This window comes from Dipodomys spectabilis, unplaced genomic scaffold, assembly GCF_019054845.1.
Source record: "Dipodomys spectabilis isolate Male_0828 unplaced genomic scaffold, ASM1905484v1 ptg000180l, whole genome shotgun sequence".
NCBI lineage: Eukaryota > Metazoa > Chordata > Mammalia > Rodentia > Heteromyidae > Dipodomys > Dipodomys spectabilis.
Window position 1 is genome coordinate 1,207,169 of NW_024870857.1, and position 23,315 is coordinate 1,230,483.

The window sequence follows — 23,315 nt, forward strand, 5'->3', positions numbered from 1 at the left end:
CATTTTTATTATGTAAGATGCTACTTCTGAGTAAATATAGTTTAGTGAGTCATGATTAGCCTGGAACAGAGTCTGGCCATATCTCCAGGTAAGAAATATCTGGACCAAAATTTAAAAAGCAAACATCAAGTTGGAAACACTAAGATGAAAGTTTTTCTCATCTGGAAAACCACTGGGAGTTCCCTTATACCTAATTTTTCTGTAATAACCAGAGAGAATTTATCTGCCTGAGCTATGTCTGCTTACTCTACACTAGCTCTGCATTAAAAATATTCTTGGGGTTTGGGAATGTGCTTAGTAGTAGAGTGTTTGCCTGGCAGGCATGAGGCCCTGGGTTCAATTACTCAGTGCCACATAAACAGAAAAAGCCAGAAGTGTCACTGTGGCTCAAGTGGTAGAGTGCTAGCCTTGAGCAAAAGAAGCTCAAGGACAGTGCCAGGTCCTGAGTTCAAGCCCCAAGACTGGCAAAAAAATATCCTTTGTTTTCCATTGGTCTCATGTTTTTATAGCAAGTCTTCAGTTGAAATAAAAACTAAGTAGAATGAACAAACAGTTTCTCTATATCAAGGATTAGAGGAAGAGAAATCTTTAAGAAAGAGAAGAACAGCTACTTGAGATGGCTTAAGTTCACAGTCATCCCGTATACATACAAGCAATGAGAAGGATATTTGATCATGTAGTCTACTCCAACCCTTTTAAGCTTTTCAAAATTATAAAAATAAAATAAGATGCACTTGCTAGCTTTCATTGTAGAAATGTACATTTTGACTTCTCTTAAGATCCCAAAGTATTTGAATGACAAGAACAATATTTTGTCTTTGTATATGTCAAAAACATTAGTACATAGTTGTAGACTTCTAAATGCTAGGCAGTAAAGTCATAGATAAAACCCTGCTTGCTCCTTAAAGTCATGTGTCATGTGGAAAATTGAACTCGTGATATTTACTCTTTCTTCATTTAACTGGTATTGAGTTTTCAAGGTTAGTCTTTAAAGGTAGTGGTTTCCTCCTAGGTATTTGGCCCAGAATTAGAATATCACATGAGGAGAAGAAATTATTAACAGGTAAATGATGGTACTTTAGTTATGACATACTATATTACCCTTTGAAACTATGTTTCCCAAAGCTTGGGTAAAGTAATACAACAAAGAAGAATATTTTCAACTCAGTCAACCTTTCTGGACTTTGAAAATTAATTGTCTTTTTGTTTCAATATAAACATTAAAGCATATTCGATTTGAAAATTCTACATGCTAAGTTTAAAGAGATACAAGCACTTGTGTTCACTAACTGTGCTTATCACCACTTGTTCTAAGTTTCTAGTGTCTCTAAGTTTCTAAGTTTCCAGTCTTAAATATAATTTTATTTTGAACTTACCCTAAATCTTCATACTTATGACAGAAGTCCTTCTGATGTTCTAGGTTCTGCTTTTTCTCAGGAACTCATATATCCCAGCGCAATGAGGGTCTTTATAGGGACATAGTCACAAATTCCTCTGAAGACTTGATTTGATTTTCTATTTATAGGCTTTGTTTCCTTTCCCAGTGATCCTGACTTTATTGCTCATGGGAAGAAAATAATACTCATGTTCATGGACTAATTCACAAAGAGTGAAAGCACCCTTATCTGTATTAGCAAAGACCTCCTTCAACTTGGACTATTATATGTAAATTATGCTCCCAAACTTGAGGCAAACATTGATTTCAAGTGAAGCTACCAAATCTTGTTTAAAATGTGCACATTTGGGCTGTGAAGGTGACTCAGTGGTAGAGTGTATGCCTTGCATGCATGAGGCCCTGGGTTCGATTCCTCAGCACCACATAAGCAGAAAAACATGGAAGTGGTGCTGTGACTCAGGTGGTAGAGTGCTACCCTTGAACTGAAGAGCTGAGGGACAGCACACAGGCCCAGAGTTCAGGCCCCATGACTGACCAAAAAATCCCCAAAACAACAAAAAAATACGCACATTTGAGAAGCCTTGTGTTCGAATTTACTGGCCCAAAAAGTATGACTTCTGTATCTATAAAAAGGAAGAAAAAAAATATGTATTACATTTCTACCTCACACTAGGTACTTCCATCCCTTATCTTGGTCCTTATTAGAGTTGAATGTCACTATATGTACTTTTTCAGATAAAAATTCTAATGTTTGTATATCAAATGACTTCCAAATACAATTAATTACAATTAGTACTGTAAGTAATGGAGCTGATTTTCAAGTTTTGCTTAAGTCCAAAAACACTGCATTCCTTTTAATCTTACTAAATTGGATTTGGCTTACATATAAGTTGTGGGATATAAAGAATGTGCAAGTTTTCTGTAAGAACAATTAAGTTTTAGAATTTAATTGGTAAGTGCTGGATTCCTGAACATTTGAGAATGCCCTTTCTCCTTGTCTTCCCTAGGTATGAGTTTTCACCATTGATTTGCACTCTATAAACATCTATCTAGCATTTGCTATGGCTAAGTTGTGGCATTGTGGGTAGTGTGCCTGTTAGGTACAGCTATGACACATACTGTAATTTACCAAGAGAATTTTCTGCTGAGGTTTTTCTTTGCTTTGAAAAAATTCCTATTTTGGGCTGGGAAGGTGGCTCAGTGGTAGAGCGCTTGCCTTGCATGCATGAGGCCCTGGGTTCGATTCCCCAGCACCATATAAGTAAAAAGAAAAAAAGCCGGAAGTGGCACTGTGGCTCAAGTGGTAGAGCGCTAGCCTTGAGCTGAAGAGCTGAGGGACAGCGCCCAGGCCCAGAGTTCAAGCCCCATGACTGGACCCCCCCCCCCAAAAAAAAGAAAAAATTCCTATTTCTATGCCCAAGAGCTATACATGCAATCTAAACCTCAGAAGAAAGCTACTCTATGTCAAAAGACCTGAATGATATCATTAGAATTTTCCCCCCGCCCCCACTCGCTTATGTCTTACCTTCCATTGATTTTATCCTTATCCACAATTCCTTGCAAGGAAACAAGGAGATAGCAACTTGGGAAGTGATGTGACTTGTTTATATGCATCTTACTACTGAGGGTCAAACTCCATGGAATCTAGAGCCAATTAGGCCCTCATATCTCCCAGGTGCCTTATTGCTGTCCATATTGTACTTGTATACAAATGCTGCATTGAAACTCACAAATGGGCTCATTCTCATCTCTTATGGGTGTTCAGACTATCCACTTTCTCTCTCTCACCTAAAACCAATCTTTATTTCCAAGATACAGAGGCAGTTTATATAGTATATATCATGTAATAAATAAAAATCAGGCTTTGGAATCAGAAACACAAGTTTAAACTCATAGCTGTTTGGAACTATGTATGATTTTTGAGAACTGGGTCATCATTCTGAACTTCAGTGCTTTATGGTAGGAGGGAGATACTGTACTTGTACTCCTTCCTTACAATATTGTTGTATTAGCACTAATCTACACAAAATCCTAGCAGGATGTTTCAGAAAAGGTGTGGGTATCAGATGCTAGTCTGATGAGAATGTTATTTCACTAATTTGTATATAGAGACAGAAAGGGTAAGTGGGGGATAACTGAGTCTCTATTTCTCTATGCTTCAATTTGCCATTAGTGAGTTTGTTTCAAACTGGATTTTCTCCTGATCTTTTCCTTTCTTAAGCCCTGTAAGGACCTGTTTCCAATTAAAGGACAGTTCCTTCTCCCCTCCCTTTCCCCTCCCCCAGGACAAATTTGCCCACTGTTTATTTTTTGTGCAATTCAAGACTAGCTGTTCCTCAGATTGCAGCTGATAACAATTCTCTTCCCATTTTAGTCACTGCTGCTTTTTCCCTAACAACTTTGAACAGGGAACAGCACACTCTGATTAGGGTATATAATCTCAGAGCCAACTACAAGGTAGTTCTGAGATTGTTCCAGGACCTGTGGGAATCCTATGCATCATTGGCAGAGATGTGAGCATCTCTTGATATCTATAAGATCTATAAGACTGTGAGTGTTTGCCCAGCTCTCCAATTTAATATTCTGATTTCTTTTTATTCCTCTTCTTCCCCATTCCAGGCCTACAAGATTGAGTTATAATACCACTGATCTTTCTCTCTCTTTCTTTCCCCATTTCCTCTTTTAGTCAATTTGTACTTTTCTCTCCATCCCTTTTGCATAGGCTATCAAGAGTCAATCAGCACAAAATCCTCATAGTAACAGCCAGCTTGCTCTAAAGGCTGGCCAGTGGGTGTTAGAATTTAATTAATATAAGCAGTGGCCATTTAGGAGTTGAGAAGCCTTAATCCCTTACATATAGCCTGGCTTGAGTGGAGTAGAATGTGTGATTTTACCAGGTGTTTGCCAGCAGGGAGATGCAGAAAAAGAATACTGATCTGGATGGTATTTCAACAAGGAAGTAAATAAATGCAGGTCCCTAAAGCATACAAGGGTAGTTGTAGGTCTTAAGGGAAGACATATTAATAGCTGTGGGAAGTGGTTTGTGGGAGGGGAAGACAACTACAAGAGCAGAGCTTTCAATTTTTTTTTTTTTTGCCAGTCCTGGGCTTGAACTTAGGGCCTGGGTGCTGTCTCTGAGCCTCTTTGTACTCACGGCTAGTGCTCTACCACTTGAGCCACAGGCCACTTTTGGCTTTTTCTTAGTAGTTTATTGGAGATAAGAGTCCCCGACTTTTCTGTTCAGGCTGGCTTCAAACCTCAATCCTCAGATCTCAGATCCTGAGTAGCTAGAATTGCAGTATGAGCCACCGGTGCCTGGCTGCTCTGTTTTTTGTTTTGTTTTGCTTTGGTTTGGTTTTTTTTTTTTTTTAAATCAAGTACTGCAGGACTGATTTAATCAGTATAAAATTGATTTGTAGTAAAAATCCCAATTTGGGGAAGGGCAAACTTCAAAACAGCAGCCAAGTAGGGAAGGTTAGGGCAAGGGATGAGTGAACAGGAGATCTTTGTGGGATGATTTTGTGCAAAAGTTGCATGGCTGAGTTTATTTTTTTTAAATATTACTAGGACGTATCCAGATCAGAGAAGAATTTCCCTTTGGTCCAGCATAGCATTAACCTCATGAACCAAAGATACCTATCAATGATCCATTTTTATTGTTATACTTGTTTGTCAACAATGATGGCAGAGTTATAATGCAGGATGGCAAAAATATAGAAATCAGGCTTTGAACTACGAACTGCTGATTAAAATAGTATCAAATATAGATAATATAAAATGTAGAGATACTGTGAAAAGAGACCTGTACCAGAAGTGGGGAAGTAAGAACTAGTTTACCAGAAAGTGATTGTGGGAACCTCATTTACCTCACTTCCTGTGTAACAGTGTTCTTACCTGAAATAAGAGCCAGTAGCAATGCTTATCTTGCTTATCTCTTAGAGATATCTTCAGAGTCAATTGAGAACCTTCAAGATCATTATAGTCTAGTAAATGCTGTGTAAATTAAATAGTGATGATCTCAATTACTTTAGCATTCACTATTAAAAACAAAAGTGAAGAATAACTACCATTGACTTAGATAAGGGTATAACTTGAAATAAGACCAGTGATTTAAACCTTACTTTTTCATCCTGAGTAAATAATAGGTCATTCGTGTCCTGTGAAGACCAAGAGGATTTTAGCTCTTCAATTTGGAGAAATTAGTTAGTCTCTGCAAGATAATTATAAAATTTCTCCAACTACAAAATAAGGATTATCATGATAACAACCTTTTGGTGTTGTTGTTAGGATCATCCCACACAGTGAAGGACTCACTAAGAATTAGAAATTTGTATTACTACTACTACTACAACTACTATTCCAGGAAGCTTGTATCTGGAGGCCTCCTTTACCAGTTGGCAAGGTTTCCAGCTTTGTTACCTTACCAGTAATTTCTCTGGAACCAAGGTCCACAGCAGCTTCTTCTATGACAGATTTTAGTGTTTCTTTTAATCACAGCTTTTCCTTCCCTTTCCCTATTTGCTTCTGACTACATTTAATATTGCTTATGCAAGGACCATCTCCTTCTTAAAGGCATAAAGGCTATCCACAGCTTTCAGGGTTGACTTGAATCTTCCTTCAATCTATCCCCAAGCCAATTCCACCTCTGAGTTGGCTTTACCTGATAACTTACTCATATTCTTACCTTCCTATGGAAAGGCAGATCAGATAAAACATTCTTTTTTTTCTATCTCAAATACATACCACACACACACACACACACACACACACACACACACACACACACACACACACACACACACGCACGCGCGCGCGTGCGCGCCCCTCATTCTAATCTTTCATACACAACCACTAGTGAAGAATTTGTGGATTTCATCGCTCCAGATCAGAATTGCTGCAAGAAGCATGCAGAATCAGCTGGTTAGGCATCAGTTCCTGTCTACTGTTTTCAAGTTTGTCAATGCTACTCCATTAGGCTAAGAAAAAAAAAAGCCAAACCCTGACATCCTCTATTATCTGACAACTTCATCCCTAGAGAAGTTGGTAGTGAATGTTTTCTTACTTCCTACATGGGCCTTCAGATGGCTGGCTGCATGGGACCAGTTTGGCAATAAGGCAATTTAACCAACTCAACAAATATCTACTTCCTAAGTATGTATAGTTAAGCATATAGACTCAATACCTCCACAATCTAAGAGACATTTACAGCAATTATTGGCAAGACTAGAGCACAGAAAGCACAAAATTTGAGTCTTCACTGTTTCACTGTTTGAAGGAGTTGTAGCCAAATAGTTTCCTTTTTAGTGTTAGGTTAAAAGCATTTGTAAATTCACCCTGAAAACAAAAATGTCCAGATTTAATAGTTCCTAGGCATGGTATATCATATATCATATTGTTACTAAGTATTGATAGATGCAAAATTTTAACTCATGACAGTTCAGTTATATCTCTCCAAAGGACTGTGATTTTTTTTTTATTCAACCTGTTTGTGAAACTATTTTCTATACATCATTTCCTTCAAGAAATTCAAGAAAACTAGGTGGAAATCCACAGGTATAAGCTGGTTTCTGGCATTTCCTGCTAGGTACAACAGTAGCCCCTAGGATTAAAAAAAGTCAGCTGGGCTGGGAAGTTGGCTCAGTGGTAGAGCGCTTGCCTTGCATGCCTGAGGCCCTGGGTTCGATTCCTCAGCACCACATAAGCAAAAAGAAAAAAAGCCAGAAGTGGCACTGTGGCTCAAGTGGTAGTGTGCTAGCCTTGAGCTGAAGAGCTGAGGGACAGCGCCCAGGCCCAGAGTTCAGGCCCCACAACTGGACCCAAAAAATAATAATAATAAAAATAAAATAAAATAAGTCAGCTGAAGTGATCCCTAAGTTAGATCTGTCACCCAAGTGTCATGATGCCCACCATGTGTATATTTGTTATTAATAGACAGGGGTACAGGCAGTAGATCAAACAGATTGAGGGTCAAATCACTAGTGCTATAACTTAGCACTAGTCATTTAACTGTTCTAACTCTCAACTTTTCAATTGTCCTCATAAGACTTCCTCTGGGCAAAAACTAAAATAATACATATAAAGCAAGAGAAAATAACACGCATTTGTCAGCCAGATGTAACCATCTTCTTTGGAAGAGAATGATTGACAAAAAACTTAAGAAGAAATTGCTGCTTCCATTGCTTCTAATGAGAAACCTCATCAGAGTCAGAACAGGAGTTACCGGTCTATAGTATGTGGCTAAGATAGAAGACAGGTAGCTTACTGGTAAAGTAAGTGAGAAGTAGTGAGTTGAAAATCCCTGAGAAGGGAAACATTACTAGAATGTTAGAACCTTTATCTCTGGTAGTTAATGGCTACTGGAAGGGTGGGGAAAGGCAGTGGGAAGCAGCTATTGTTCTGTCACTCTTTGTAAGCTGGTAGCACTAGATAATCTAATTGGTATCCTCTCTTATACTTAAGGTAAGGTAAGGACTAGAGTCCAATTTATCCTGGTACTTTTCTTTTAGGGACTTGGTATGACCACAGAATTTCCTTACTTAGTTGACAATAAACTGCTACTGTTGTAGTAGAGGTCTTCCACTAAACTTACACTAGTGTTTCATTACACTTCTTGATTCTTAGGCATTTTGACTCTTCCAAGATGCAAAAACAAATTTCCTTTGTCAAAGGGTGAACTAATACAGCAGTGATACTCACTAGACACTAGTTGGAAATGAACTGTACAACTCGGGGGAGAGGGGTCGGCAGAGAAAAAACTGGGAGAAAATGAGGGAGGGGTAACACTTCAAAAAGAAATGTACTCATTACCTGACTTGTGTAACTATAAGCCTCTCCACATCACCTTTACAATAAACAAAGGATATGTAGGTATTAATCTGCTATAAAATGCATTTTCTTTTATAGAAACCAGTATAAACCAGTATAAAATGCATATCTGTATAGCCACCTATCTTATAGATTTTACTCAACAATAAACATTTCATCATCACTTCAAAGAAAAAGCCTCCTCTAAATATGGTGGTCAAAGGCCCAGTTCAAATTTTGTCTCTAATTTGCTATTTGACTTGAGTACATGCAGCCTCTCCCAAGACCTTCTTTCCTTCCTTCTTTTTTTTGTTTTTTCTTTCTTTCTTCTTTCTTTCTTTCTTTCTTTCTTTCTTTCTTTCTTTCTTTCTTTCTTTCTTTCTTTCTTTCTTTCTTTCTTTCTTTCTTTCTTTCTTTCTTTCTTTCTTTCTTTCTCTTCCTTCCTTCCTTCCTTCCTTTCTTTCTTTTCTTCCTTCCTTCCTTCCTTTTTTCCTTTCTTTCTTTCTGTCCCCCTCTCTCTTTCTTTCATTCGTTCTTTATTTTTTGCACCACTACGGGGCTTAAACTCAAAGCTTCCCACTATCCCTTAGCTTTTTTTTTTTCTAAAAGCTGACACTCTACCACTTAAACAACATCTCCACTTCTGGCTTCTTACTGGTTAAGTGAAGGTAAGAATTTCATAGACTTTTCTGCTTAGGCTGGCTTGGAACCATGATTTGAGGCTGTATTTTCAACATCTCTAATGAGGTAAAGAGGTCTAAAATAATTTATTAATTACTAAGGTCAAAGTTTGTTCAGAAAGTTAAAAGGAAATTTTGTGGCAATAGCACAGACTTTGAACTAAGTAGATCAGAGTTTATGTCCCCATGAGCCAACTTACTCATAACAGTAAAATGTCTTGTTCAGGGCTGCACAGCCAGTAATGTAACAAAACTAGCAAAACTGGAGTTGAAGCCTCATTTAGGGCTTAAAGTGGAAAAGCAAGGTTCCCCACAGACAAGCACACACTCCAGGTTTTCCAAAAGCCAACAGCCCTACAGCCCTCTTCCTCTTCAGTAGCTAAGGCCATCTCAGGACAGTGGACAGAGGCATCTAGAAGCACTCACAAGAAAAGGAAGTGTAAGCTCTGACCTTAACTCTACCCCCCAAGAGGTCAGAAGACCACTCCTTAGGGGCAGATTCCTGCTGCCCTGGTTTTCTTCAAATGTACATGGACTAAGAGGAGGCCAGAGCCAACCTGTGTGTGGGGTTGGGAGCCGCTATGGGTCGATCTGTGCTGACACTTTGTCCTGGTTTGGAGGTTCTTTGACTGTACTCTACCCTGGAACATTTGTATCTCTTTGCTTTATAATAAAGGCTGCATATTTGGAAAAAATAATACTAATATGCATACTTGTGTATAGGTCTTAGAAGGCTCAGCTGAGCTATTTTCCCTTTCTGGATGCTGGCTAATTACCAGGAGCCAAGTTTCTACTTTCTACTGTCATCCTGGGCCCAGATAGCTTACCTCCCCCTTCTCAGCAATTAGTAGCCCTTACCTTTCCTAGGAAACTCCAGTAATAGAAAAGGGAAAGGGGGAGGCATATAAAGATTTAAGAAGGCACGGGCTTCTAGGCTAAGCCTCTAGTTCACACTGTTCCTTTCACTACATTTCTTGCTTCTAAGATGTTAGCTCCCCCCAAAGTTATGAGTGTTTATGCTTTATTATCTCAGTGGACTACTTTTAATATCATCAGCCCTTGATATTTATCTTATCAATGTACTTACACCAGAGAAAAATGACATGCATGTACAAAAAGTCAGTGCAGTCTTGTTTGTAATAGAATGATATCTGAAGTGATTGCCCATTAAATCCATTTAAACAAATGACATTATGTATCCATGCAGTAAAAAGAGATGAAGCTACTCAGCAATGCCAATATTGTAAGGGCTCCATAATATATTAAATGTGTAAAGCAAGAAATATTATACACAGGATACTGATTTATGTGTCTCTTCTTCTGTAGCTAGGTAGAATTTTGATGCACGAGGCTTCAGTGAATTTTTTAACTCTTTCCTAGGAAAAGAAAGGATCCTCTTTTACATAGCTAAATTGAATTCTACTTGTACCCAATCAGAAAGTTGCTAATCATGTGATTATATATTTATGTGTATAAATTATTTTAGGATGATACAAGAAGAACTGGTAACAGTTTCTACACATCTAGAAAAAATAAATGCATACAGCATTATCCTTGGCCTTCTTTCATTTCCCTGATAAAGAGCTGACACACAGATGATCCTCTATAGTCCTTTCCTAGCACAGCAAGTAGCAGAAGAGGATTTATAGCTATAGTACCTGCAGTCCTGGCAGATAGAAAGATTTGGCTTTCCAGTGCTAGGCTAATCATCAGGTCTTATTTTGCTGCAATTATCCTGGTCTTAGTGCTGAAACTCCTAAGGAAGCCAGACATCAAGTCATCCTATTTCTCATCCTTTTGCAGCAGCCCTTAGCCGGCCATGGAGGGATGATTCTCATAGTGGTGTGAGTGGACCTATACCTTATCCCCTACCTCCACAATCTTCAAGTTACAAAGGATTCACAGAGTGGTAGACATGCTTTTCAGGGTATCTTCATTTAATAGACAAGAAAATTGAGGCCCAGAGAGGTTAAGTGATTTGCCCAAGGTCACACAGTTAGTAAGTGCTGGAGCCAGTCTGTCTGACTCTTGCCATGTCAACTTGACCCTGGGGAATGTAAAGCTTTCAGTAAAGCAGAGAGTCTGGCCTTTCTTAAAGTCTAAAGCACATGGAGTTGCATTTTAACTAAGTCAAACACTGTTGCTCTGAAGCAACTTGGGCAAGCCTGTGTTAAGAAATGACTTTCTTCCCATCCCCCTACCCCCAAAGCAAAGAGAACATATAGTTTAGGTTTGGGGACCAAAGGAGCCATAGGCAAAAATCCAGCTGACCTCTGCAGCTGTGCCCATAGTGGGAGTCCAGTTCTCATTTAAAGAGTGATCATCCCCCCATCTTGATCCAGCCTCCCTCACAAGAGCACCATGAGCAAGTAAAACAGAAGAGCAGCCAGCTCCTGACAGGTAGCAGTGCATGTTCTGATGTTTGCCTACTTTTGCTTGGGTGGGGGTGGCTATGTCATAAGGGTTCTATTAGCCAGGAAAGGGTAAAGTTTTCCCTGAAGCCTCATGCATCAAAACCCCACCAAGCCACAGAAAAAAGAGATATAGAAAATAGTTAGAAGCTTTGGAGAGTTGGAAGGAGCATAGGAAAAGGTCATAGCAGCAATGGTACTTGCTCTTTCCCAAGCAGCAGGTAGACATTAATTATATCTAGAAAACTGGGCTGTTTTAAAGAGATATTTTATAAAACCTCTTTTATAAGTATGGGCTAAAGGAAATGCTTACTTTCACTGTTGTGAAATAATGTATACATTATGAGTTGTAGAGAGCATCAGGGAGAGAGACTACCTGTTGTTCAGGTGTGGGAGTTTCTAGGATAATAGGATTTGGGGACTGGCTTATCAAAGAAAATTGAAAATGAAGTATAAACAGTTTCCCAAAGCTCTTTTTTTTTGTAAGTCTGCTACAATTTTGGCAGACATTTTGTGTGAAGGCTGCATACAAAGTTTAAATTGGAGTCTTATATTCTTTTCTTTTGTGTGTGTGCTGGTACAGGAGCTTGAACTTGGGGCTTCACATGCTCACTTGGCTTTTTTAGCTGAAGGCTAGCTCTGTACCACTTGAGCCACACCTCTACTGGTTTTTTGCTAGTTAACTGGAGATAAGAGCCTCACAGATTTTTCTGCCTAGGCTGACTTTGAACTGAAATCCTTAGATCTCAGCCTCCTGAATAGCTAGGATTTACAGGAATGAGCCACCAACACCCAGTTTTGGAATCTTGAATTCTTGAGATCTGAATGAAGCCTCCTGATCTCTGTAGTGTCTGAAATTGGACAATAGACTCATTAGTACTAACACTCGCTCCCAATGAAAAATATCTGGCCTTGAGAGTTTAGTAGCAGAGACCAAGGTATTATTTGAGTTTTGATGCCAGTGTCTACAGTGTGTTGTAGTTTAAGAAGTGCAAGATGGTGGGTGGTGTGAGCATGTGTCAATATGCACAAGGGTCCTGCAACCTTTCCTGACTTTTCCCTATCTGCTATATCACTGATATTTGCCATAAGAATGCGGAGTTTAAACCAAGAAGATAATAGGTATGTCTTATTTTGTAAAACATTTATGTGCTTATAAACATTGCCACCCAGAAAATTTCCCCATTCTTCATTACCTTTCACACTAACCTAAGAAATATATTCTTCTGACAAGTGTTTTAGCTCCAGGATGCTGCAAAGTTTCAAAAGTGAAAAGCAAAATGAGCTATCTTATTTGAGAGAAAAAATGGCAAATTCTATGTTAATTCATTTAAAATAAAAATATATGGGCAAGCCATGTAAAGAAATGTAAAGTTTAACCTGTGTTTCATAGGACAAAATTAAGTTAGAAGATGACTTTTCTATCTACTTCAGGGGACTGCTAGAATGACTTCATAATGAAAATAAATGAATTTTATTAATTACAAGGCACTGTATACATGCGGATTCCAGTTAGTCTTTCTGTCAGTCTTAAACATTTGATTTTTAATAAACTGTATTTTGTTGTCATTATAAAGGTGATATACAGAGGGGTTATAGTTACACAAGTCATGTGAACCCTTTGCTCTTTCCCCCCACCCACATTTGTATAGTTCATTTTCCATATAGTGTCTAGTGAGGACCACTGCTGTATTTTTTAAATACTCGATCTTGTGTGTGGTCCATTACTGGAGCTTGAATTCAGTGCCTCATGCTCTCACTTGGCTTTTTCGCTCAAGGCTAGTACTCTCTATCACTTCAGCCATACCTCCACTTCTGACTTTTTGCTGGTTAATTGGAGATAAGAGTCTCTTGGACTTTTCTTTTCTTTTCTTTTTGAGGGGGAAGGGTCGGGTCGCGGGGCCTGAACTCTGGACCTGGGTGCTGTCCCTCAGCTCTTCAGCTGAATGAAGGCTAGCACTCTACCACTTGAGCCACAGTGCCACTTCTGGCTTTTTTTTTCTTCTGCTTATGTGGTGCTGAGGAATCCAACCCAGGGCCTCATGCATGCAAGACAAGCAAGAGCTCTACCACTAAGCCACCTTCCCAGCCCTCTCTTGGACTTTTCTGCCCAGGCTAGCTTTGAGCTGCAATCCTCAGATCTAAACCTTCTGAGTAGCTAGGCTTACAGGCATGAGGCACTGGTGCCTGGCTTTGAACATTTATATTTTTTGTCAGTTCTGGGGCCTGAACTCTGGGCCTGGGTGCTATCCCTGGGCTCTTCAGCTGAAGACTAGTGCTCTACCACTTGAGCCACAGCACCACTTCTGGCTTTTTTCCTGCTTATGTGGTGCTGAGGAATCGAACCCAGGGCCTCATGCGTGCAAGGCAAGCACTCTACCACTGAGCCACCTTCCCAGTCCCTGAACACTTATTTTTAAAAAAACAGAATACTCATTCACTCACCATGAAACATTAGGTCTCTAGATAAAGAAGTATTGCTTGTTGCTTCTTCAAGGGAAGCATGAACTCAGTTGTAGTTATGAGTATTCAGAATTGTTTACAGAACTCCTTTTTAAAAATGTTTTTATATAACTTTTAAATTCTTAGCTATCTGGGGCCTTGTCTTTTAGGACAAAGTTTAGTTGGGGGTAAGATGGGGTATGTGTTCACTCTGCTCTGTACATATTAATTAATCAAGCACTCCCAGTTTCCTTGTCATAGGGAAAGAAAGCACAGAGTCCATCAGCATTTTGTAATTGGAAGTCTTTGACCAAAGTAGTGAAAAATGCCCAAGTTTTCAAAATTAACATCTGGAAATTAGAAAAGACACTCTACTTGGTTGTGATGAAGGGGAAAATGTTATCTGTAAAAAGCATGGATTGATTGCTTATATGCTTGCTTCTTCTACTTTTCCTCTCAAGTCCTTGTTCAATTTAGTAGCCTCAAGTAGGTAAAGATTGTTTTGTCTGCATATATTTTATTGATTGAGAAAATCCACTGACTGAGTGATTTTTAGCTTCTGCCTGTTCAAACTGGTGTCCTGGGGCTGCTTTAAACAAATAAACAGGACCCAGAGTAGGCCTGGTTCACCTCTGTAATCCTAGCTATTCAGGAGGCTGACATGTGAGGATCTCGAAGCCAACGTGGAGAGCAAAGTATGTGAGACTCGTTCCCACCCCCACCCCCCACACACACACCTCGGTCCTGGGGCTTGAACTCAGGACCTTGGCACTGTCGGTGCTCAAGGCTAGAGCTCTACTACTTGAGCCACAGCACCATTTCTGGCTTTTTCTGAACAGTTTATTGGAGATAAGAGTTTTACAGACTTTTCTGCCCAGACTGGCTTCAAATTGCGATCCTCAGACCACAGCCTCCTGAGTAGCTAAGATTACAGATGTGAGCCACCAGTGCCCAGCAAAAGTTAATAAGACTCTATTGTCCAATTACCAACCAAAAATCTAGAAGTGGAGTTTTGTCTCAAGTGGTAAAATGCTATTCTTGAGCGAGCCATAGCACTGGCACAAAAAAAAAAGATAAAAGCTCTGGTGGTTCACACCTTTAATCCTAGCTACTCAAGAGGCTGAGACCTGAGGATTGCCATTTGAAGCCAGCCCAGGCAAAAAAGCTCCTGAGATTCTTATCTCCAAAAAGTTGGAAATGGAGCTGTGGCTCAAGTGGTAGAGTACTAGCCTTAAGCACAGAGGCTCAGGGACAATGACCAGGCCCTGATTTCAAGCCCTATGACCAGCACACACACACACACACACACACACACACACACACACACACACACACACAAATCCCAGCTATTCAAGAGACAAGGATAGAGAGGATCACCATTTGAGACCAGGCCAGACAAAAAGTTATCAAGAACCCATCCCAACCAAAAAGACAGGCATGGTGGTGTATATCTGGGACCCTACCAACACAGGAGAAATAGGTAGGATGATAATGGTCTGATGCAAATTGGGCAAAACAAGAAACCCTATCTGAAAAAAAAAAAACAACTAAAGTTAAGAAGAAATAGGAGTGTAGCTCAAGGGTAAAGTATGTGCCTAGCAAATGTGAGACTATTGAGTCAAACCCTAGTACTAGAAACACAAACAAACAGATATTTAAATTTTTCAATAAGTTACTACTGTTGGAAAACCACAAATTTTACACAGAAACACTTGGATAGATAATTATGAGTAAAACTTCTATTGTGAGTAGATTTTTTTTTTTACCAATCCTGGGGTTTGAACTCAGGGCCTGGACATTGTCCCTGAGCTTTTCTGCTCAGGGCTAACACTTGACCACTTAAGCCACAACTCCACTTTTGGCTTTTTGGTGGTTAATTGAGGATAAGAATCTCTTGGACTTTCCTGCCCAGGCTGACCTTGAACAGAAATCCTTAGATCTTAGCCTCTTTTGAGTAGCTAGGACCACCAGTTCCCACTTTATACACAGGTTTTTGTGTGAACATGTTTTCAGTGCATTTGGATAAACACCAAAGATCGCAATGGGTAAATTTTATGCTAAACTGTCTTCCAAACTGGCTGTACTATTTTCCATTCCTACCAGCAATAAATGACTGTCTTTGTTGCTCTACATCCTTGCCAGAATTTGGTATTATCAACATGTTGGATTTTAGCCATTCTAATAAGTGGCATTTCATGGTGGTTGTGTGTGTGCCAGTTCTGGGGCTTGAACTCAGGGCCTGGGTGCTGTCCCTGAGCTTTTCTGCTCAGGGCTAGCACTTGACTACTTAAGCCAGAGTTCTACTTCTTGTTTATTTTGTGGTTAATTGGAGATAAAATGCCCCAGATGGCTTCAAACTATGATCCTCAGCTCCCAACCTCCTGAGGAGTTAGGATAACAGGCATGAGCTACTGGTTCCTAGTTTAACAAAGTTTTAAAGTTATTTTCTTGATAGTTGCTCTAGAGCTTGTAATATGTATCTTTTAGGGGCAGTACTGGGGCCTGAATTCAGACCTTGTGCTTACTAGGAAAGTGCCCCTAGTATTTTTGCTTTATTTTTCAGATAGGGTCTTACACATTTTCCTTGTCTGGGCTTGGACTTTGGACCTCCATCCCTCTACCTCCTCTTCCTCCACTACCCAAGTAGTTGTGATTATAAGCATGTACAATTATGCCCAGCCCCACAATATAATTCTTATTGGAGTTGACTTCATGTTTATCATTAGTTATAATGATATATTGAAAAATTGCTCCTCTAAGGTTTTGTTACCTGTAATGACCCCTTGATTTGTAGAGCTTGGCTAAGGTCCCCTGACATAGGGATGGGAGGCTGGGTTATTGAGAAGTCCTTGTTATGTATGGTTTTCTGGAGATGTGGTCTAATTGTAAATAACATAGGAACTTAAAGAAATATATCATTTTTCTCCTTCTTCCTTATAGTAATATCTTGAAAGAGCTTGGGATATGCCTAAGCTAAAATCTCAGTCTTCTTGGGCTATCATATTCACAGGTTACAACATAGGAGATCTTGGCTTACTGCTCTATAGGTTCTATAAGGGAGGGTACCTTTCAGAAGAGAATGTAATTGTATAGATATCTGTCAATCTGAGTTATAGGCTTTAAACTGAAAATCAAAGGAAGGTTTTATAAGTACCTACATTTATTCCAGCACTGTTCATAAGCTATAGTTTACAGCCAAGGTATAGGTCTAGCTTAAGTGTCTGTTAATAGATTAATGAATAAATAAAATGTAGCATATACACACAATGGTTTTATGAGCCATAAAGAAGAATAAAATTATGTAGTTTTTTGGACAATGGATAGGATTAGAGCTCATCATACTAAGTGCAATAAGCCAGTCCTACAAAGAAAAATATCACGTTTTCTCTCATTTGTAGAAGCTAGGGGTAAAAAACAAGGTCATGAATGTAAAAGGAGGATTACTGGGAAGGAGAAAGAGAAAGCTAAGGGAAGGGGGAAAGAATAATGGAGGGTGAACATGATTAAAATATATTATATGCATGCTTTGATAATCACAATAAGACCTCTTACTTTTTATATTAATATGTGGTAATTAAAAGGAAACTATATAGAAGGGACAAATAGCTGACCAGAAACAATAAAACAAGCATACTACTAATGCATCATATATGACAAAATAAGAATTGTGAAAGTATTTAATTATTGACAGAGCTGAATAATTTGAGGGAAAGGACAGAAATAATGGGTGTGGCTTCAGTTTATAATAGAAGTGAAACATTTAAATTTTTTAATTTAAGTATTTAACAGAATGGGGTAAATATGACCTTCTGGGTATCACAAAGACTTAATGTGGATGATAATATGGCAGAAGTGAGAGAGTTAGAACAGAGAAAATATAATGCCCTCATTTAAATAGTCTACTATAGGTCACCTGGCAAGAGACAGGAAAGAAAACATATTCATTATGCTTAGATGTATTGTTTTCGTATTGATACCTCAATTTCAACCATTTAAATACAATTTCTCACTCTCTATGCCATGTCTTCCTTTTCCCCAAGATCGTATTTTTCCCCTGCCAGTCTTAGGGCTCGAACTCAGGACCTGGGCACTGTCCCTAGCACTCTACCACTTGAGCCATAGTTCCAGTTCTGGCTTTTCGATGGTTAATTGGAGATAGGGGTCTCACAAACTTTCCTGCCTGGTCTGACCTCAAACCAGGATCCTGAGACCTTAGCCTCCTGAGTAACTAGAATTATAGGTATGAGCCATAGGTACCCAGTTCTCCCTCAAGGTCTTATTGTTCTCTGTCCCTCTCCTCAGCTCCATTCTTTTGCATCTTGAGAGCAGAACAATAACCTTGAAACTCTCCTAAGTTATCACAAAGACTTAGGCAAATTGTGACTGGTCATGAACTGATGGATAAGTTGACATACAGGGATTCTGTCCATTAGTGCTATTTAATTGGCTAGAGAACCAGAATATATAGATGTGTGTCTGTATGGGGGCAATGGGAATGGCAAATAATTGCTTAGATCAGGGTCTCAAATTCAAATGCCTACTGAGTCAGGCATTCCATCTGAGGAGAGCAACTGCTATATAGTTGAATCACATTGTTGTCATATGAGAATGCACTGTTGTTGGATTTTTTGATATTTTAAATAAACAGGAAATCTAAACTTTATATGAAATATTCTACCTTTAAAATATCAACTAATTAAAATCTTTGAAAAATATTAGGTAAGCCAAGCAAAACACTTCTGAAGTCATGCAGTAGTGAATTCTAATTTAGATGATAGGGGTAATTCATGGTAAAGAATTGATTTCTATGCTTCCATCAGACAGAATAACACCACCTCATTAGTTAGGTAATTGAAATACTTGGAAAAAAATCATATTAAGTGAAGCCAGACCCAAAAAATATAGATCCCATGGTTTCCCTTATTTGCAATAATTAGTATATGTCTAAGATAATCTTATCAGATGAACAGAAAATCCCAAAAGCTATGTACATATGACCATATAAAATGATGCTAAGCGAAATGAACCCCAAGATATGGATACAAGAGGTTTTTCTTTGTTGTTGTTTTTAATGTACTATGTGATTTTTTTTTTTGTTTGTTTTGTATGTTCTTCCTCCTATGGTATATCCCTGTTGTCACTGTATTTGATTTTGGTACCTTGCATCTATCTAATTTGGGGAGGGGAAAGGGAATAACAAAATGCTGAAACAAAGACACAGGATGACCCATTGCAACAATGTTCACAAGACACTATGTTGGAAATGAATTTTACAACTTCAGGGGGCGGGGGTAGTGGAGGGTGGGGGAGGGAAGGGATAGGAGAAAAACAAAGGAGGGAGTAACAATGCTTGACAAGAAATGTACTCATCACCTTACTCATGTAACTGTAACCTCTCTGTACAGTATCTTTACAAGAAAATAAAATTTAAAAAAAGAATAAAGGCAAACTCAGGTAAAAAGAAAAAAGAATTGATGTGGAGATTTACATATCTGGCACTTTGTCTAGTTAGTGTAGGCTTGTTTTGGACTTGGTGGGATTGATTATTTCTTCCAAATTGTATCCATGCTATGTTAGTTTGTATCCTATAACATAACAGAGAATGTATTCAATTGTGAAAGTGGTAAGTGTATTCCATATTTCATTAGGACAGTCTGTTTTGCAGGTAACTTCAAAATCAGTGGCCTAGGAGTTATGTAAAGAATGCTACAAGAAGGTGTCATTTGGAGTTCTTTTAATGTGCCAATTCTTTAACAAGATCATGAGTCCCCTAAAGGCCTTGGTAAAGACTTTATATTTGGTTCTAAAAGTATTAGAAAGCTATTGGAGGATTAGAAGCAGGGAAAGGACATAATCCCATTTAATATTCTAAAAGAGGTACTGTAAAAGAGCTGATAGGAAGACCCTATTCTAGAGATAATAACCCAGGTACTTTGGAAAAAATATGTCCTAGAAGTGTTATTTTTATATTTATGTCTAGGTTTCTCCCTCTTATGTTCTACCATGAATGGAGGTGTTCTCCACAGTTCTTGGGCCATGTATCCTAAGATACTTGAAGCTTAGATCATTTTAAATGTGTTATATGTGGGTAAATAATGCTTTTTATGGTAGAGCTAACTTCCTTGTGTTTACTCTTAGCCCATGGGACAGAGATGCAGTCTTTTTTTTTTTTTTTTTTTGTCAGTCATGAGGCCTGAACTCTGGACCTGGACACTGTCCCTCAGCTCTTCAGCTCAAGGCTAGTGCTCTACCACTTGAGCCACAGTGCCACTTCCGGCTTTTTCTGCTTATGTGGTGCTGAGGAGCTAAACCCAGAGTCTCATGCATGCAAGACAAGCACTCTACCACTCAGTCACCTTCCCAGCCTAGAGATGCAGTCTTATAGATAACTATTTTTCTACCTGAGAGAACAAGTAATACGGTCTTGAAAACTGATTTAATCAATCAACTGCTTTGATTCTTATCTTTCAGAAAATATTGAAGGAAGGACCTCTGCTGAAGAACTGCACCTCCTTCAAAAGATGGAAACTTAGATATTTCTTAGTTCAAGGACAGAAGCTCTACTTTGCACATCATCCCGCGGTAATACATAGAATCTTATCACTTGAGTTAGTGAGTGGATGCCAAGAAGTGTATGAGTGGATTGGGAGAACAAATAGGTAAAGGTATACTGACAAATAATAAGATGGAAGTTAAAACACTATAGCATAAATGATTGGCTGACACAGGGAAGAAACATTAGGAAGAAAAATTCTCAATAGGATTCCCTGGTTGTTAATGTTTCCTAGAAACATGGCTGCAACACTAAATTCCCAGTGTAATAGTTCTACTGGATTTTTTTATACTCATAAATGCAAATGTAATGAGGAAGACATGTAGATAGACAAGCATATTGAGCCCTATCTCCTATGCTCATATGCATGGCTCGTTGTCTCGTTGGACTTCATTTATAAAGTACAAGCTCAAAGATAAAATTATTAGTAAGAATTTGAAAATGGGGGCTGGGCAGGTGGCTCAGTGGTAGAGTGCCTTGTATGCATGAAGCCCTGTATTCTATTCCTCAGTACCACATAAGCAGAAAAAGCCGGAAGTGGTGCTGTGGCTCAAGTGGTAGAGCGATAACCTTCAGCTGAAGAGCTGAGGGACAGCACTCAGGCAAAGAGTTCAAGCCTCACAATGGACAAAAAATAAAAGAATTTGAAGATGATGATAGCAGAACACCAAACCAAGTGTGAGGCCCTCTGAACACAGGATCCTATGTGACTGCAGAGATGACTGCTGAAACTAGCTCTGTGTATATTGGTAGTACTGATTTCATGCTGCTGGCTGGGTAGTATCTATTACATCCAATGTATAAAGTGATAGAGGCATACACTAAATAAGACAAGCAATATAATCAAAAGCTGCCACTCAAAATAATAGGAATCAATAACAATCTATACTACTAGGCATTTTTGCTAGACAATGTTCTATTATCTTCTCTAGAATTAACCTTTATATTTGACTAATTCTGAGCTGACCAACTAAACATTCCTTATAAATCCACATAAAAGATTTGAGAATATTGTACTTTAGTTTTTTTGTCACAAAATATATCCACAAAAATAATGGTGCTAAATAAATTCCAGCCCTCAAGACCAAAAAAAAATCATGACTGCCCTAAAATGCCCTTTCAGTGTGTGTGAGTATGTATGTATGTATGTATGCATGTATGTATGTATGTATGTATGTGTTTCCCTTTTTAATGTCTGTATTTGCCCAGTTAACCAAATTGTCTCTTTTCCCTTTCCTTCTTATATTTTTCCAGTTTGTACACTTTGAAACAATTGATCTTTCGCAAGTCACCTTGGCAGAAAGCAGCTGTAGAAATCTTTGCCACAGTTTTTGTGTAAGTAAGATTTGGAATGACTAAAGACTTGAGTAAGGGCTAACTAGGCAACCACAGTGGTTAGGCAATCCAGTAAGTGGATTACTATACCAACTTGTTACATCTGGACATCAAGCTTCCCAAGTCGTCTTCTATCATAAAGTGTCATTATTCAGACAAATGTCTACCAGTCTACTGATAGAGGGAGAAAGTAATGGCCTTGTTCCATATTAGTAGCCTAACATAAAACTAAGCTGATTTCAGGGGTTTAAGGAATTTGTGACCATTATAAAATTCAGTCTTCCTGCTAAAGGTGATTTAGAAGAGTATCACTGAGAGGCTTTCAAGAGACTAACATGCCATAGAAAACATCAGGATAATCAAGTTACATGACATCTTTTCCTTTGATGAGTTAGATAAGAGTCTAAATACAAACTAAAATCTATTCCATGTTGAGATTAATAATGAAAGAGTACCTCAAAGAAAGCAGAGGATTTTCTAAGAAAGTATTCAGGGCTTATTGTGCTCAAAATATCATGTGGTTTGAGTCATTCAAGTGAACTCAAGACCATAAAACTCTGATAAATAGTGAGTCCATAGACCTAGGACTCTCTTACTCAACTCATCCAAAACTGACTAGTGTTATCCTTTGTGTAGGAAAGGGATAATTTAGCATATCAAAAGGTCTCAGACTCTGTGCCTTTTTTCTAGGGCTACCCCATGTTCTATCCTTTGAAATGAGAGCAGCTAAATTGAAGAGAGAGCCTCAGCTTTTGTTTTTATCTCATTACATCACATTGGCCCAGGATAAAACTGGGGGTTTCCTTGACTGGTCTCCCCCTAATCGGCACCTTTGAATGAAGAGCCTGTAGGCTAATGTCTTGGGTCTCTATTCCACTTAGAAATCTAAGGCTTAGGCTTTCTCTTAGTCTAATGAAAACACAGAAGCACCGTCCATTATCCCCAAATAAGAATGAGTCAGGACCAAAGAAGTCTATGATCATGATCCCAATATACTTACCCTGTGCTGCATGAGAAAGGAAAAATAAACTTGCTTGTTGGGGAGGTGAGGCATTGGTGATAAAAACAAATAGATGCATCAATGCAATGACATTCCATAGTTAGAAAAGACCAAGTTTACCATGTGTATGCTAGACCTTCAGCCTGGCTTTCTTATATTCTATATTGGTTTATGCCTCTCTCTCTAGGATTGAGACCACTGTAAAATCTCTTCAGGTTGTCTCTTTCCATAAGAAATCTAGAAACTGGACTTAGAGACATCTCATTTTTCTCCCCAAACAGAAAGAGACAAACTTTAATGAAGTAAATTAACTTTTACTACTTCAGGTAGACAGAGCAGCAACCCAGTTTTGATAATAAATAGTAAGTACATGGCATAATATGTAAGAACATGGATTCAAAGACCAAAAAATCTGGTTTTCAATGATGGCTTAGCTTTTTACCTGTTGAGTGACCCTGGCATATCATTTAAGTTTCTTTGTCTAGTTTTTTCCTGGCTATAAAATGGGAAAAATAACAATACCTACTTTATTAGGTTGTAATGAAGTTGGATTTAAATAATATACCTATAAAGTGCTTTTGAATATTTCCTGGCACACAGAAAGGGCTATTAAAGTCTTAATTATTATCATTATTATCCTTTTTAGATGGCTATCTAAGTTGCTATGAATGGCCCTGAGAATTTGTGTCTTATA

At 38.6% G+C, this 23,315-nt stretch overlaps 1 protein-coding gene across 1 annotated transcript in view; it reads left to right on the forward strand.

The window, feature by feature from the left end:
• The window catches only part of Dgkk (diacylglycerol kinase kappa), a 118,374-nt gene that overhangs the window by 34,770 nt on the left and 60,289 nt on the right, over positions 1–23,315 (forward strand). Inside the window, exons 3-4 of the mRNA XM_042695269.1 lie at positions 20,205–20,315; positions 21,541–21,621. Coding sequence (XP_042551203.1) covers positions 20,205–20,315; positions 21,541–21,621 — 192 coding nt within the window. The remainder of the gene's footprint in view (positions 1–20,204; positions 20,316–21,540; positions 21,622–23,315) is intronic.